The sequence below is a fragment of the Echinops telfairi genome, unplaced genomic scaffold (genome assembly GCF_000313985.2).
Source record: "Echinops telfairi isolate 266 unplaced genomic scaffold, ASM31398v2 ScPeMD7_7473;HRSCAF=8511, whole genome shotgun sequence".
In the NCBI taxonomy this organism is placed as follows: domain Eukaryota; kingdom Metazoa; phylum Chordata; class Mammalia; order Afrosoricida; family Tenrecidae; genus Echinops; species Echinops telfairi.
Window position 1 is genome coordinate 8374124 of NW_022111377.1, and position 17655 is coordinate 8391778.

Sequence of the window (17655 nt, forward strand, 5' to 3'; positions counted from 1 at the left end):
GGCAGGAAGAGATCTAGCAGAGCCTTGACAATTTCTCAAGGAATCTGGTTTCTCTTCAAAGTCTGGTGGGAAGTCAAGAAGTGTGAAGTTATCAAATGTGCATTTTTAAAGATTCTGAGGACAGTTGGTTAAATGATGGGAGGGACAGCTACATGTGGGGAAACTCAAGTCAGGTAAGAGAGTGCCAAGGCTTAGACTCAGATAGGACAGAGGAGCTAGCGAAAGAAGGCTCTGTGTGAGGGATTGATTATCAAGGGCTGGAGATGGGTGAAAATGGGGGATGCTCAAAGACTCAAACTCGGAATCACTGTATCGAGTCGATTTCAACTCACAGCACCCCTATAAGCCAGAGTAGAACTGCCCTTGTGGCTTTCTGGGGCTGTACATCTTTATGGGAATAGGAAGACTCATCTTTCTCCCAGGAGCAGCTGATGGATTTGAACAGCTAACTTTGTGGTTAGAAGCCCAATTCATAACCCCCTACAGGAGAGGGATTTTCACCCAAGACTCCGAGATCTCTAGTTACGCTGGATGGCCAGCATTTTAAAGTTTCTAGACCACTAATGTCAGCCCCAAAGAGGAAGGCCATCAACTAGATGGACAGAATCAATGGCAATGGCTCAAACATAGTAACAATTGTGAGCATGGCACAGGTCCAGGCTTCGTTTTGTTCTGTTGGGCAGAAGGTCACGATGAGTTGGAATCAACTTAATGGCAGTACAAACAACAACAGACTACGGGCTCGGAATCTAAAGTTTGCCCCGATGAACTTCTGGGACAAGTTTGATCCTGAGTATGAAACTATGATTCCCTGGAGAAAACTGGAAATCCGTTCATCTTTCTCCTTTGATCTACCCATTTGCAGGTGACATCACATGCTCTACACCCACATCTGTTGAGCACGCAGACATCCGAGTCAAGAGCTACAATTTGAGTTCCAGGGAGCGGTATACTTGCAACTCTGGCTTCAAGCGTAAAGCTGGGACATCCAGCCTGACTGAGTGTGTGCTAAACAAGACCACAAACACTGCCCACTGGACAACGCCCAATCTCAGATGCATTCGTAAGTTGCCAAGTCTGCACTCCAACCTTACCAAGGAAGTCCAGAGAGTGATGTTGCAGTGTGTAGACCTCAGTGAGTGGATCCCAAGGTCCAAACAGAGACCTGTACTGAGGTCTGAGAACAAATAAACCATTGAGATTTTCAACAACACCCTCTTAGGTTGAAAATTACATGAAATCCGGGGGTTGCACAATCTGGGTTCAATGTCATGTGCCAGCCACTGGAACCTGGGCAAGAACCTTAACATGTTAGAACTCCTTGTTGCTGATCTAGAAAATGGGCCTGATGTCAGTCCTACAGGTTGTAAGAGGATTAAGTGAAACCTGGTCAATAATAACTACTAGTGTCAGTGCTTTATTTCATGATTAAGGTAGCAAATTTGGCTACAAACAAGGGTGTGTGTTCATGAGTATGAATACTTCCCAGAGACTTTTCTGATTTCTCACTGGGACACAGACTGCATGGAAAACATTGATTTTCTTCTCCACTGGTACCCAACCCAGGAGACTGCATAGACTCATGCAGCAGAGAGTCCCTTAGCATGGTCACCTATGAAGAGTGTGTGTCCAGCCACCACAGCAGCAAGTATGGGGGAAGGGCAAGAGAATCCACTCTTTTTTTTTAAACCACTCACAATTGGATAATTATCTCAAACGAAGCCAAACCATCTTGGGTGAACACCACTTCGTAGTATTTCTAGGACTCCTATGGCCCACTTCTGATCTCCCCCTTCCTTACTCTTGAAAAAAATTAACCAGTGGTCTTACAAGAGACTTTTGATTTAACAAGCATCTAGTGAGAATTGCTTATATGTTCAGCAGCAAGCCAGATACATTCTCGTGTAATATTTCTGAATAGTCTCAAGTCTTCTCCAAGTGCGTGAGATACAAAGGGATAACCATACAGCAAACTCATCTGCTGGCCGACTCATTGAAGAGCCAGCGTTTCTAGCTGACTATGTCATGCTTAAATTACCCTGGTGTCCACTCCTCCTCCCAATAAGTGGCAGTCCGATAACCCAAAAAGGAAAGCTAAGGAGGAAGCCCTCCACTGGTTGCAGAGGGATCATGTGGTTGGTGAACAGAACTCCGTGTTCATCACGGTGTAACTGAAGTGTTCTGGGCTTGAACAGTCACACTGTAGAGAGATCAAGGACAGATGCTTTTGCTCTGTCCTGCCCTGGGACTGACTGGACTCTACAGCAAAGGTCAAACATAAGGACTTTTCTGCAGTAGAGAAAGCAAATACAATCATGCATTGCATGGCATCTGTTTAGGCACCCTCTCTCCTCCTACCGGCCACAGATTCCTTCCTCAGAAAGCCTAGTGTCTGAAACATGTGAGGCAGTATAATGATTCATAGTAGCAAGTGGGCAACACTGTGTGAGGAGCATCAAAACATTATCCTCATTATCATCATCGTTATTGTTACTCTCACTATGCAACCATTCGGTTAAAGATATTTTAGTGTATCTGAAGGCGTTTCTTTAATGCCTTTACGCATTAAAAGGTATATTACACACTAAGACAATGTTCAAAATAACTGTCATTAGATAAGCACTTAGTCATTCTGACTGATATGACAACTTTGACTTAAAGACAGATTTAGGAATAGAATTCATTCCTAATCCAAGGCTGCCTACATCTAATATGGAGTGTACACAACACCCAATCATATAATGCTCTATTTCACAGAACATATGACTTTGAACATTACACGACACCAGACCATATTTCCTCAAATCTCCATGTCCTTCAAGGAAAGGAAATCTGGGATCGAGAAGTAAAGGAAAAAAGAAGAGGGATAGACTTGGAATCATAAAAATTTTAGAACCTAAAGACTGGGAAAAATCGTTAGCTATCATTTGGTTCAAAGATTCCCAACCTTTTGACATCTAGCACTCCCTTAACTCATATTTTCCAACCTTCTGTGTTTTGAAGGAGTTCTGGTGGCTCAGTGGGTCACGTGTTGGGCTGCTAACCCCAAGGTCAGCATGTCGAATCTACCAGTCACTCCACAAAAGAGAGATGCGGCTTTCTACTCCTGTCCATGGTTACAGTCTCAGAAACCCACAGGGGCAGTTCTATTGTGTCCTAGAGAGTCGCTCTGAATTGCAATTGGCACGATGGAAGTGAGGTGTTCTTGTTCTGAGTTTGGGCTTTGATGATTTTCCCCCCTAACAAACAAACTGAAAGAACAATATTGTAGAACTGAGTTGATATCATTCCAAGCAAAAATCGAAGACATTTTATATTTAACGTTGCCATCTTGTTGAAGAACCCTGGTGGTGTAGTGGCTGAAGTGCTTGCCTGCTAATCAAAAGGTCGGTGGTTCAAACACATCACCTGCTCCTTGGGAGGAAGACGCGGCAGTCTGCGTTCATAAAGATTCCAGCCTTGGGAACTTGGTGGGGCAGTTCTGTCCAGTCCTGTGATCACTGAGAGCTGAACTCGACTCGATGCCATTGCGTTTGTTTTGCTTTAGTCTTTCTAAAATGCCAGAAAAAATATTTCGCAGTCTATCGTTGCATTTGTGTGGGAATTACAGGTTGGAGAATATTAATTCTTACTTATTTCCTATGCTTCTCACATATCCTAGGAAACCAGTTATTTATATTTTTAATGATTAATCTATTCACCCAGTTCTGAAGCCATGCCAGGGTCCGCCTCAGGATCATAAATGCCATGTGGTTATGCTCTCTCTAGGAGATCCTAGATCCCTGGCTCGACAAATTCCTGTGTCACCCTCCACCGTAGCACCAGCAAGGGTGACCCCACAGCCAGAGAGCCTCACCCCTTCTAGAAAAGGTAGGCATGTTGAAAACTTCCCAAGACACCCATCCCCTACTGCCATGAGTCTCAAATTCATGAACCACAACTGGCATTCTACTGCAAACAAAAATAGACTAGAACAAATATTTTATTAAAGTCAAGAAGAATCGTTTACATTGGGTTAATGCTCTTTTATAAATCAAGGTTGCATGATCTCCAGGTTTCACAAATGCATAATTAGTAGTGATGTGAAGTATATTACTATGTCTGATTTGATTTAGTTATAGGCATTTATTCTGTCAAGAATCATGAACGGTCTGACATTATACCTTTCTTGCAACGATGGCCTGCCCCAGTTTCAGGAATGCCAGCACAAGACATAACACTTCCACATCAGAGACATGGGACTTTATGGTGCGGTCCAGCACACAAAGCATCAGCATACAAGGGCTGTCATGGCTGATGTCAGATGGATCTTTACTGAAAGCAGAACATCCAGAGAGATGTTTACTTGTGTTTTATTAACTATGTCGAGGCATTCAAGTTTGTGGATCATAAGAAAACTGAATAACATACAGAAGAATATGACTTTCAGAACACTCATTATGCTCATGCAGAACTTGTACGTGGATCAAGAAGCAGTTGTGTGACTGCAACAAGGTGATATGACATGGCTTAGGATCAAGAAAAAGTGTGCATCATGATTGTATCCCCTCACCATACTTACTCAATCTGTATGCTGAGCACATCATCAGAGAAGCTGGATTATATGGAGAGGAATGTAGCATCAGGATTGGCGGAAGACTTACTGACAAGCTGCAATATGCAGATGACATGGCCTTACTTACTGAGAGTGAGGCGGCTTTGAAGCACTGGTGGATGAAATCAAAGATAGCAGCCTTAACTATGGGTTACAACTCAATATATCAAGAAGACCAAAACCCTCACAACTGGGCCAGTAGGTCACATCATGATAAATGGAGAAAAGGCTGAAGTTATCAAGGATTTTGTCTCACTTGGATCCGCAATGTTCATGACGCACCAGGCAAGAGATCAAAAGATGAGTTGCATTTGGTAAATATGCTGTACAAGATCCCTTTAGAGTGTTGAAAAGCAAGGATACTACTTTGAGGACTAAGGTGGACCTGACCCAAGCCATGGTATTTTCAGTCGCCTCAAATGCATATGAAAGTTGGACATTAACTAAAAAAGACTGAAGAAGAATCCATGTATTCGAATAGCGGTGCTGGAGAAGAATATTGAAGGTACCATGGACAGCTAAAAAGACAAACCAATCTGTCTTGGAAAAAGTACGACTGGAGTGCTCTTTGGCGGCAAGGATGGCAAGACTTCCTCTCTCGTACTTGGGACATGTTGTCGGGAGAGACCATTTCCTAGAGAATGGCATCGTGCTTAGTAAAGTAAAGGGGCAGCGAAAAAGAGGAGGGCCCTATTGACGAGATGGATTGACACACGGGCTCAACAATGGGCTCAAACATAAGAACCATTGTGAGGACGGACAGGCCTGGGGGTGTTATATTCTGTTGTACATCAGGTCAGTATGGGTCGGAACTGATTTGATGGCACCTAACAACAGCATCATCACCCTGCAGGAGCAGCTTCTTATTTGCCTCTATTTCCCCTGTCCCCAAGTCCCATCTGGGAAGTGTGCGTAGTCCAAATGGGTTCCTGAACATTCAAGAAGCTGCAGCTGAGGAAGGGAGTCCTGAGTTTAAGGAGGCTGAGTATTTTACAACTGGCAATAACTCAATGTCTGCCCTTTGCTCCAGAGACAGCGTTATCTTTTCCTTGCAAGACTTCTGCTATACAGATATCCTTGAAAAACATTCCAGAGAAGGGGCACTCGGTATCTGTGTTAGAATTGTATCCTGAAACATGAGGGACCTGTGGAGAAGTAGTTCCCAAAGATACTAAGCATCAGCAAATTAACTCGGACTGCTCTCTCAGGGAAACGTTGCGTGACACTGCCAAGGATCTGACTTTCGACTGGGCCTTTGCTAAGTGTCTCCCAATACCCTCAGCACTATCTATCTCAATGTTAATTCTGAATTTGGAATGCTCAGTATCTTGAGGTGAGCTATCTTATATCCTATGTTAACCTTTACTTTTGATTTAATTAATAACCAATTCTATAACCTTATCCAGTTTGCGACATATTCTAGCCCTGCCTCCTCTCTACCTTCCAAGTCGAATCGTCTATTTTCACTTACTGCACTGGGGCTGTGCTTCTTAACCATCCCTGGGCCTGTGCTTCTGAACACTGAGATCACCTGGGGACTCTAACTGATCTGCATAGCATCCTGGGAGGGGTTCTTAAGAGCTCCCAAGACTAAGAACTGAGGCTAAAAGGGATTCCTCCTAGTTGGTTGGCTACAAACAGGAAACGGAGAGGGTTGTTGAGGCACTAGTTAGATTTGCGTTTGGACCAATTCCAAAATTCCATTGATCTGAGTTTCACCCGGTTCACCCAACTGACACAATTGACAGAAGAGCCCTACTATCACAACACACATCCTTAGTCGGACATGTCCATCATGAGATGTGGCAGCATCAGCTTTCACACAGCGGGCCCTGACCACCACACTTAGATGCAAATACACTGGAGTGTTGGCAACGTGGATAGGAAACACCACATGGAGGTAGTGACGGAGGAGTGAAGGCCAAGAAGACGTCTCACAATGTATCTGGGAGACCTTGGGACAGTGGCTCAAAACAGTATGGCTACGGAGGCAAAGATGCACTGCATCCCAACAAACCTCAGCTCACATCTTCTCAAGGGTGCTGGATTCATGTTAAAAATGAAGACCCAGTTTTCATGGGAAAAAGGAATTGCGAAACGTTATGCCATGCCTTGGAGTTTACGAATGATCGGTCAATCTGCCAAGGAAGATGGGTACCTGAACACAAAGCAGAGAGCCCTGCGTGGGAGTGGCGCAAGAGCAACATAAGCCTCCCAAACCCAACCTATTGCCATCAAGTCAATTCTGACCCATGGAGACCCTGTATGGAATTTCCCAGACCGTACATGAACTGCCAACCTGGCTCAGCACTCCAGTGCCTACCTCACAGCACCATCGAGATACATTCTTTACATACATCCTCTAACCTTCCAGTCAGCCTTCTCTTGGTCTCTACATGTTTGGGTGTGCAAAAAATATATTTTTTAAATCAAATAAAATTAGCATACCAGATGCCTTTGAGAAATACAAGATAGCTTCAAAGACACTGTAAAAAATTCCATTGTATTTTAAGTTCATTTTCCTATGAACTTTTTAACCCCCTTTATACATGACCTAAGGATTTCCCCTAAAGAATGGTTGGGATGGTGGGGCAGGGGGTAGAGATGGGGGAGGGGAAGGCACAGGCTGGGCCAAGGCTGGAGTCACTAGAGCAGGTCCTTAAGTACATCCTCTTCTGGAGACTTCATTCAAAATATTTATGTTCCCCATGTCTTGGAATTCCCTACAGACCCAGAAGCTTCTGCCCCCACCTCAGACACCATATTGACCAAAGAAACAGCTATTGTAACGGGCTCCGGGCTGATGCCATCAGGAACCACAGACATAGTCAGGAACGAGCCCTCTCCAAGCCCATCTCAGACAGCAGCAAAGACTTTGGAACAAACCCTCTCTGCTTTCCACATGACTCCAGGTTAGCACTAACTTTGTATGCTTCAGGAGAGGCCAGTTCCCTAAATGTGCGCCCTCTGAGATTTGGGGTTGAGCTCTAGGCTAAATCCCTGTATAGCACTGTGCCGTTCAACTCAAAGTCAACACTGATCAACCTGCCCTTGGGGTCTCCTTCTCTCCTTGCTCTGATCTCTACTCTCCGTGTTCTACCAGGCCTTAGCCCAGCTGGAATATCTAGAAAATAAGTCCATCTTTTAGGTGTTAACAAGGCCAACCTTCATAGCCCGTGTGGTCAGAATCTATGCTTAGAATCTGTGCAATGCCTGTGGCCTCAAAACAGGGATGAAAAACGCTCTCTACAGGATGGAGGCCCGATCTAGGAAGAGAGGAACGCTCAGTACTGCCAGGGTTGATCTGTTTCAGAACGTTGGCCCAGCATCGAAATGAGTAACTTGGTTTGTTCTTTGCTAAATCAAGTTTAAGGTGGGAGTCCAAGTGACCTGATGGTTTTTTTTGTTTGTTTGTTTGTTTTTTGCTTAGTGGGAAAGGACTGCCTTATGGACAATGGCCCTACTGAGCTGTAATCTTTCTTTCTTTTTTTTTTTTTTTTGGCAGATGCTTCTTTAGTCAATTCCACAGCTGTCACTGGTGATGCCAGGACTGTCACTGGTAAGTAGTTTCATGTGTCTGAGCGTGTTTATGGTCAGGGTGGCCATAGTCCTAGTTTGAAGACAAGGCCTGGGTTAGGCCTGTTGTCCCAACATGACCATTAATAGCATGCCTCTCGACTCTTTAAAGTGTTTCCATTGAGATAATGAGCTATATGCTCCCCCGATTTATTATTCTTTATTTGACATGACTATGCAGCTTAACATTGGCAGTTTCTGTCAGGCTGCTCATGGGGAGCGTAATAATCTAAAGAAAGAAAGAGAGAGAGAGAAAGAAAAAAGGAAAAGAAGAAAAGAAAACCTTATTGTTTAGCTGTTCGCAGTTCCAGGAGTCCATTCCTGCTCACAGATGCTCTATGTAGGGTTTCTGAGCCTATAAATCTTTACGAGAGCAGATAACTTCATCTTTCTCCAGAGTTCAAGGCCTACGCAGCCGTGCCGCCAGTGCGCTTCTCAATAAACGGATTTCATTCTTCCAGAGAGCGTCAATACACAAAGAAGCAAATAAAGGAGAAACGACTGAGACAGTTAAGTGTAGTCTCTGAGCAGTTTAAATGGTTAATAAACTTGAGGCTGGAGGTTTGAGTTCCCCCCAAAAGGCCTGGCAATCTACTTCCGAAATACCAGCCACTGAAAACCTTGGGAGCACTGTTCACACATGTGGACTGAGTAGACTTGGCAGTAATTGTTTCTGGTAGGCAGTTAGATATCTTATTTTTCCTGTCCTACCCCTTGCTTGCATTCAATGATATCTACTCATTGATCTTGGAGATGCCTCTGTATCCGTTCATCGAAACAACCCCATTCTTCTTATAGCAAAATATGTCCTGAAGCCATCACTGATTTAGCCAGCCCCGTTTAGATAGTTGCCTTTTATATTCTTTGACTATGTTGAAAACAGTGGTTAATTGAAAAGTGATCATCTTGCCTATGTGCAAGTATATTTGTTTATATTCCCAAATGTGAAATTTGAGGTCTATTTTTTTCCACTTATATTTTCCTCTTGAAAACTTTGTGACTTAGGTGAAGATGTACAGAGCAGATTACCAATGTCACATTCAACAATTAATATACCTTTTGTTTAACTTATCCACTTCAATCCCTTCAATATGCTATTGTTTATCCTACTTTCTCCCAGTGTTTCCTATGTCCATTCCAACTTCTTTCCTAACCCTTGTCCTTGGCTTAATGTTTCCCTTTCCATTTTAAATGGCTAGTCTACCATGTAAGTGAGTTCATTTCCAGGCCTGAAGGGTGACTGAGGGCTATAGTCTTAGGGGTTCTACCAGTCCCCATCTTGTTCATGATCCTGAGTTCTGTTCCACATTTTCCCTTCACTCGATCCAGGACCTTCTAATGTGAATCCTTTTCAGGACAGTTGGTAGTGATAGCCAGGCACCATCTAGGTCCTATGGTCTCAGGGTTGTAGAGAAAGGTGTTTGTGTAGTCCCTTGGTGCGTGTTTCCATATGTCCTTTGATTTTCATCAGTCCTTTTGCCTGAAGATGGGGAGAAGCCAATAGACAGACTTTCGATGGCTGCTCATAAGCTTTTAAGACTTCAGTAGCTACTCACCGAAGTAGGATGTAGAACTTTGTGGACTGTCTGATGGCTGTTGACCTTGGTGTCCCTCAGGTCCAGTGACTTGTTCCCTCAAGGTGTTTGGTTAAGTCTATGAAGTTTTCTTTATCTTTCCCCCTGTATGCTCCCACCTTTGTGGATATATTTACAGAAAAGGTATATATACAAATGTCCTGTCAAACATATATATATTCATGAGTTTACTCCCACTGTCCATCCCACTCCTGTTCAGTCTGCATGTCTATATAAGCATCTACATGAAGACCACCATATACAGGATTGCATATGTAACAATATTTGCCGATGTTGCCTCCCTTTTCTCCATCATTTCCCCCTAACTGTCCCTTATTATATAGTGCCTTCCCTTTCACCCAAGTTAACACTCATCTACCATCTAGCTTGTGACTCTCCCTCCCTTTTTTTCTCCTACCCTCATTAACCATAAAAAAATGTCTCTCTTGGTATGAAAACCTTTTCTTGACTTTTTACAAGAGTGGTCTTATATAATATTTGTCATTTTGTGATTGACTAATTTCCCTTGACATATCCTCCATGTTCATTCTTGTTGGGAGGTGTTTAACAGACTCAGATTCATCAATATTCTTTCACGTTGCATAGTTCTCCACTGTGCATATGTAGTAAAGATTTTTTATCTGATGGGCATTTAGATGGTTTCCATCTTTTAGCTATTGTGATCAGTGTTATGATAACCATAACTCACTACCGTCAAGTTGAATTCTGGCTCATTGTGACCCTATAAGACAAGTTAGAACAACCCCTGAATATTGTTTATAACTACAAAACTCTTTACATGAGTAGAAAGTCTTATCTTTCTCTCATGGAGCTGCTGGTGGTTTTGAGCTGCAGACCTTGTAGTTAGCAGCCTAACATGTAAGCACTATGCTCCCAAGAGTCCTTATGATAAACATGGTTGTGCTGGACTCATTTTTCAAGGATCTATACCAAGCAGAGGGATTGCTGGGTCATCTGCTATTTCTAGTCCCAATGTTTTAAAGCAGTGCCATGCCACTTTCCACAGTGGTGGCGCCATTTTACAGTCCCACCAGCAATGTGTGAGCATTCTTATGTCTACACACCCTTTGTTGCTTGGGGTTTGTTTTTCTAACTTTGCTATTAATGAAACTATTTTTAACTTTGCTATAAAACTTTGGGTGAGACAGTATTTCATTGTCGTTTTTATTTGCATCTCTGGAATGGTTAATGATCACTAACATTTCTCTGTCTGTTTGTTGGTTGCCTGAAGATCCTTTTTGGGATGTGTTTGTTTGTGTCCTCTGTCCATTTGTTAATTGGATTGCTTGTCTTTTTCTTGTTGAGGTGTTGAGGTTTTCTCTAAATTTTAGAGATCAGTCCTGTGTCTAATATGTCATTGCCAAAAAGTTTTGCCCAGTCGGTGGATTCTTTTTCACTCTTTTGGTGAATTATTTTGAAAAGTGTCTGATTTTTTAGGAGGTCCCACTTATCCAGTTTGTGTGTTTTTCATTATATTTGACAGCATGCTTGTGTCATGTATGAGGGCCCTTAAATTTGCCCCTGTTTTTCCATTGATGACCTTTATAGTTCTAGGTTGTATATTTAGGTCTTTGATCCATCTTAAGTTCTTTATTGTTTATGGTGTGAGATGAGGGTCCTGTTTCATTCTTCAGCAAATAGACCTCCAGTTTTGCCTGCACCACTTGTTAAAGAGACTACTTTGTGTATCAGTTTATTTGGCAAAGATTGGCTGTCTGTAGGTGGATGGGTTTACTCTCTGGGTTCTCAGTGCCTTCTATGCATGTATTGTACCATCCCAGGCTGGTCTGACTATCATTGCTGTGCAGGAGGTTTTGAGATCAAGACTGAAAGGGCCTCCTGCTTTGTTCTTCTTTGCTTCTCTGAGGTCTCTTACTTTGGCATATAAAGTTAGTGATTCGTTTTTCCATCTCTTTTCAAATTTTTTTGGATTATTTTTCTGGATCGAGATTGCTTTATATTTGTAGACACTGTGAGGCGTATTGACATTTTTACAATGTTAAATCTTCCTCTCCATGAGCATGGTATATGCTTCCATTTATTCTACATATCTTTTCAAAGAACTATTTTATTATGGACTAAAGGGAATTTTTCCAGTTCATGACTTTCATTTGAGTAAAATATCAAAAATCTATCCCAACTTGTAAAATAAACATTAACAATTCACCCATGATGGGCACAGATAGCTATCGGTAACTGTAGAGATCCAGAAATTAAAAGGAAAAAAACTTTAAATCTTATATGTTAGATTTTCTTCCTACAGACTTCTTAAACTAAAGAAAATATACACATATTTATAACTAAGTATAAGATAGAATTGAACTGTTGTTAGGTGTCCTCAAGTCAATTCTAAAGCGCTGGGACTGTTCACAGTCCTTACTCTGAGTCCATTGGTGCAGCCACTGTCAATCACCTTGTGGAGGGCCTTCCTCTCTTTTCATTGATCGTTTAAGTGTCATCAAAGTCATTAAAAGGTCAATATTTCTTTATTTTGTGGATTATTAAAGATTTAGTTTGATCAATTGGGTATTTTATTGAGTACCTATGCCACTTATTTATGGGTGTCCAACATCTAACATGTGTTTAGAAAAGACAAAAACAAAAGTCACTACCCAAGTGAATTGATACTCTTCAAAAATTGCAAATTGATACCCTTCCAAAAATTGCCTTTTGAAACAGAGGAAAGTTCTAAGAAGCAAAGCTATGGATAAGAGGTATAAACATAGGTGTGTATATATGTAAATATATTAATGCAAAAAAATAGAGGTATTTGCCTATGTACATATATGTATATGGCAGTACATTGAGGTAGTGGATGGACTTTGGGCCTCTGCTCAAGCCCTCCAGCAACACAAGAACACTTTGTTCTAACAACCTGGCATTCTGTGATGCTCACCCTCCCAGCACAATCGCTGAAAACAAAAATGGGTGTGCAAGCAAATATGGTGAAGAAAGTGGGTGGTGCCTGCCTATCAAAAGATAATAGCATCTGGGGTCTTAAGGGCTTGAAGTTAATTAAACAAGTGGCCATCTAGCAGAGAATCAACAGGCCCATATGGAAGAAGCACACCCGACTGTGCAGTCATGAGGTGTCTAGGATCAGGTAACAGGCATCAGAAGAACCAAAACAAGCAAACCAAAAAACATATTGCTGAGAATGAGGGGGTCAGAGCAGAGACCGAAAACCCATCTATAGACAATGGGACATCCTCTCACAGAAGGGTCACAAGGAAGGGATGAGTCAACCAGGGTACAGTATAGCACACACAATATCCTCTGGTTCTTTGAAGTTTCCTCACCCCCAAATATCATGACCCCAGTCCTGCCTTTCAATTCTGGCTAGATCGGTGCATGTATACTGGTACAGTTAAGAGCTCATGACACATGGAATCCAGGTCAGAGAAACCTCTCAGAAGCAGAAATAGGAGTAGCAGTACTGGGAGGGGGGGAGGCAGGGGGAGGGGGGGAGGAAGGGGAAACCAATCACAATGATCAACGTATAATAACAAAACCTCCCTCCCCCCCAGTGGAGTGGGGATGAACAGCAGAAACCATGGGTGAAGGGAGACATCACTCCATGTAAGATATGAAAAAAATAACAATTTATCATTTATCAAGGGGTCACGAGGGTGGGAGGTGGGGAGGAAGGGAAAAATTGAAGCTGACACCAAGGGCTCAAATAGAAAGTAAATGTTTAGAAAATGATGACAGCAACATATGTACAAATGTACTTGATACAATTGATGTATGGATTGTTGTAAGAGCCCCCAATAAAATGATCTTTAAAAACAAACGGCCATGAGATGCCCTCCTGCAAGCACTTCTGGTCACAATGACATCAGTGATAGACTTATTGGCCGAGTTTGTCATAGCATTGCTAAGGAATGAATATTCCTTTAGTTATGCATATCTTTTCTGATCTTGTGCTTGTATCAGTTGCTAGATGTGCTTTGGAAATGCCTAGGTCTTAATTTCATATTCTCTTCTCATAGTGTTCTCAAATTGCTGAGGACTTATTCTATCCACATATCCATGAGTCACAAAGCGTTAGTCACAATTTCTTCTGAGCTAAAACTCTCGAATAAGATAAGTGGATACACAGAGGAAATTGTCATCATCCATACCAAATGCTGGCCTCTGGCTGCCTTCTTCATCTGAAGCCCAATGTGTGTGTTATAAGTTCCTCTAGAAGTCAAGAGCCTACTGGCTTTTCTGGACTCCGTGCAATGGTTAAGCACTCTGCTTCCAACTGAAAAGGTGATGGTTCAGACCCACCAGTGACCCCATTTGGGGAAAGACCTCACGATTCTTAAAGATTCTGGCCTATGGAGCAGATCTGTTACATTGGGTCACTATAACTCAGAATCAACTCAAAGGCCCACAACAGAGAATGATAATCAGCGCTCTCTCTTCCCTCTCTCCCAGATGCTCCCTCCCTTCTCCTCTGTCTCACCAAGTCTCTTTCTCTTCCTTTCCCCCCAATCCGCACACCTCCCCCCAAATCATGACAAGGTGGAAACCTTGGCAGCTAACATGGTAGGTCATTATCTCAGGGATCCTGGTTTCAGTCTCCTTGTACAGTTCTCCGGGACATAACTGAGGAAATGGCTGAGAGACCGGGTCTCAGTTACTGCCTTCACATCGCTTGATCACTGCCTCAGGAGCCCTCTTCTCACCATCCTGCAGCTTTGATTTTTGTTTAAAAGGAACAGGAAGAGACATTCTGAAAGTAAAACTTGAATTCACATCAACTTTCCTTTTCTAGTAAATCTCTCCATCTACAATAAGTGCATGCCAAGCCTATTAGCCAAAGAGAACAAAAATAGGTTACCACAAGGCACAGCATTGCTCCTAAAACTTAGTAATTGGGAATAAATGTTACATTTGACAAGTCAAACGGTTTAATTATTTCCCAGGTTTTCTGCTCTCTCTTTTGGAACAACTTTTCTATGTTTAGTTTTACTCACTAGGGAGTTTTTCCTTCTGTTGCACTCGGGGTCGCTGGGAACCAATTCCAGGGCAGCTGACAACAGCAACATGGAGTTGTTGGCTTGTTTTGCTAGTGCTTCTGAACACAATGCAAAAATGTAAAGAATGAAGCAGAAACATATTTGTAAAGCAAATTAGGATTATCTATAATGCTGCTGTTACTGCAGACTTTGGTATGGATTCTTTCTAAGACTTTTAGTGTACAAATGGACACACGCTTGCTTGCTGGAGATTAAATGTGGTTGACCTTTATCTCAACCAGCTTGTCTCACTGAAGGTAGTATGGGCATCTTTCCATGCTAATAACTGTAGTTCTATTTAATTATTTTTATAGCTGAATAGTATCCCATTTTATGGTTGTATGCAATTAGGTTGATTTTTTTTGTGGATAGGAGATTTTTATTAACATTTTAAAATTATTTATCATAATGCTTCAGCAAATATTGCCCAACTGTCTCTTGAAATAAATCCCCCCCACCCAAAAAAAAGAAATTCCCAGAGATGAAATTGAGCGTGTTAAAGTGCATGCTCTTCTCTAACCCTTTTGCTATACATAGCAATTGCCCTTGGGAAAAACTGTACTAATTTATTTACCGAAAAACAAATCTGATCATTCCTCCTCTATATCCTTATATGCAGTTGTTTTTCAATAGAGTTCCATTTGAAAGGCCAAACCATCAAAAGCTATCTTTGAATGCAAGGTTATGCGCTAGTTTTGTAGTTATAGCAGTCTGCAAGGCATATGTGATCCATGGTCCATAGTGAAGATACTGGCTTCTCCAGATGTTCCAAGTCATCATCTTGCCAGATTTTCACAGAACAGATGTTGTGATTTTTACAGCAAGATTTCACAATAGTAGGGCAAATTGGCCCAATCTGCTTCAGCTTAATGTTCTGTTTCCATGTAAGGCCCCACCCATCCTATCCTAAGTCTCAAGCATTACTCTGACTACTGGTCTTCTACTCTTAAGTCCCCCACTTAGTCCTGGCTGCCCTTGTGGCTCCATCAATACATGTATTTTCCTCTTTTTAAATCATTTTCTCATTCCCCTGACTACTCCTGTATGTCTTTAATATTCTTCCTCTGCCATCAAACATTGCCAATAAATTACATAATGGTGATGAGGAAATTTGAAAGAAAAATGACAGTGCACACTATTGCTGCAAAATCGAGATTCTGTAAAGTTGAAGTAAAAGGGAAGTTGTGCCAGGGCACAACTCAAGGGGAGCTTGCCTCTTTCTTCTCAACTCTGCAGGTAGCAGGAGGTATTTCTTCTCCCAAAGTGTTGGACGCCTTATGTTCTCATCCTCTTACCCCAGGTTTTGACCTTTGAGGTTCTTACTCGCCTCCTAATTTTTTTTCACACTGATAAATTTATTATATATATATATATGTATGTGTGTGTGTGTGTGTGTGTGTGTGTGTGTGTACCCATGGCTCTGTACTCAGATATCATTGTGGTTCTGTGCTGACTTCCACAAAATGTAACTTAACCATCATGGACTCTTCACAACTACATTCTGGACAAAAAGAAAAAGGTCCACAGAGATGGCGGTCAAGACAGACCTACTGCAGACATTTGTGATGAATATTCACTGGAAAATGAAGTTTGACGTTATTTATAATTGCATCAACATTCACAGAGGCCGAGTATCAGAGGCCAAAGGATGCAATATCACCACAAGAAACCTTTTCATATTTTCCAATTAATTTTATATAGTCAGTCAGTCACCAGAGGGGGGTGGGAAACAACTTGTTCTTGTCAAGCAGAATGTTTAAGTCCATTCGACCAAAGAGTCTGGGATATCTTTCTGGGTCTGTTCCTTTGCAGATGGGACGAGACTAGAACCAGGTTCTTCACATCATGCGTTCTCAGGCAGTGCCACATCTTCATGTACTATCCCATTGCTTTAAGATAAATGGAGTGACTCGCAGCAGGGCCTCATAAATAAGAAAGTTCCTTATGGAGGAGATCACGTCTTAGCACATCCGTTTCATTTCCTCAGGGTCCAGCTTCGGCGCGAGACCCTCGATCTGAAACACTGTGGCTGGGCTTCAGCGGCTCCTCGCTAGGGATCTAGGTGCTTCTCCGATTGCCGCCTCGCGCCCCGATCTCGGCTCATTTCCTCTTTTCTCCTCCTAATTTAATCTCCCCATGACCTCATCACTCCTGTTACCTTACTGAAGAAAGATGAGGATAGGGGCAGGGGCTATGAAGACGTAGAACTGAATACAGTTTACCCTTTCAGGGCTGGCTGATGTGGAATAAACTGAATTACACAGACCCCTAAGAAACATTAATAACAATAAGTAGGTTGAGAAGGCATTTGGTGCTCTCCACCAAGAATGTAAACTGTTAAGAATTTTTAGGTTCTTAAAAAAATGAATCTGGCCCACCAAGCCCCATCAGACTGGACTGGAAAACACTCTTAAAGGTCAACAAACAGACCTTGAACTATTTATAGGCTTTTCTTTTTTGTTGTGGTTTTGTTTTGGGTTTTTGCTTTCTTTTGCTCTGTCTTCTTTTGTGTGCTTATTATTCCCTCTGCAGGTCTATGTAGATAAGATAGGCAGGATAAACCACCTGGAGGAGAAAACAAAGGGACTGACGGTTCCGGGGGACATGGGAGAGGGGAGTTGGGGAAAGGAAGTGGATGTTAACAAACCCAGGGACAAGAGAACAACAAGTGATCTAAAATCGATGGTTGAGGAGGGCATTGGATGTCTGGTACAGCTTGATTAAGGGCAATGTAACTGAGAGGAATTACTGAAACCTGAATGAAGGCCGAACATGATAGTGGGACAAGAGGAAAGTAAAAGGAAATAGAGGAAATAACTAGGAGGCAAATGGGCATTTATAGAGGTCTAAATACAGGTATGTACATATGTAAATATATTTA

At 42.2% G+C, this 17655-nt stretch overlaps 1 protein-coding gene and 1 pseudogene across 1 annotated transcript in view; one reads left to right on the forward strand and one right to left on the reverse strand.

Moving 5' to 3' along the window:
- IL15RA (interleukin 15 receptor subunit alpha) overlaps nucleotides 1-17655 on the forward strand; it is a 51873-nt gene that overhangs the window by 28610 nt on the left and 5608 nt on the right. Inside the window, exons 2-5 of the mRNA XM_045285587.1 lie at nucleotides 866-1063; nucleotides 3769-3870; nucleotides 7324-7506; nucleotides 8100-8153. Of these exons, the coding sequence (XP_045141522.1) occupies nucleotides 866-1063; nucleotides 3769-3870; nucleotides 7324-7506; nucleotides 8100-8153 (537 nt within the window). The remainder of the gene's footprint in view (nucleotides 1-865; nucleotides 1064-3768; nucleotides 3871-7323; nucleotides 7507-8099; nucleotides 8154-17655) is intronic.
- Nucleotides 16646-16920, reverse strand: LOC115873995 (annotated as a pseudogene).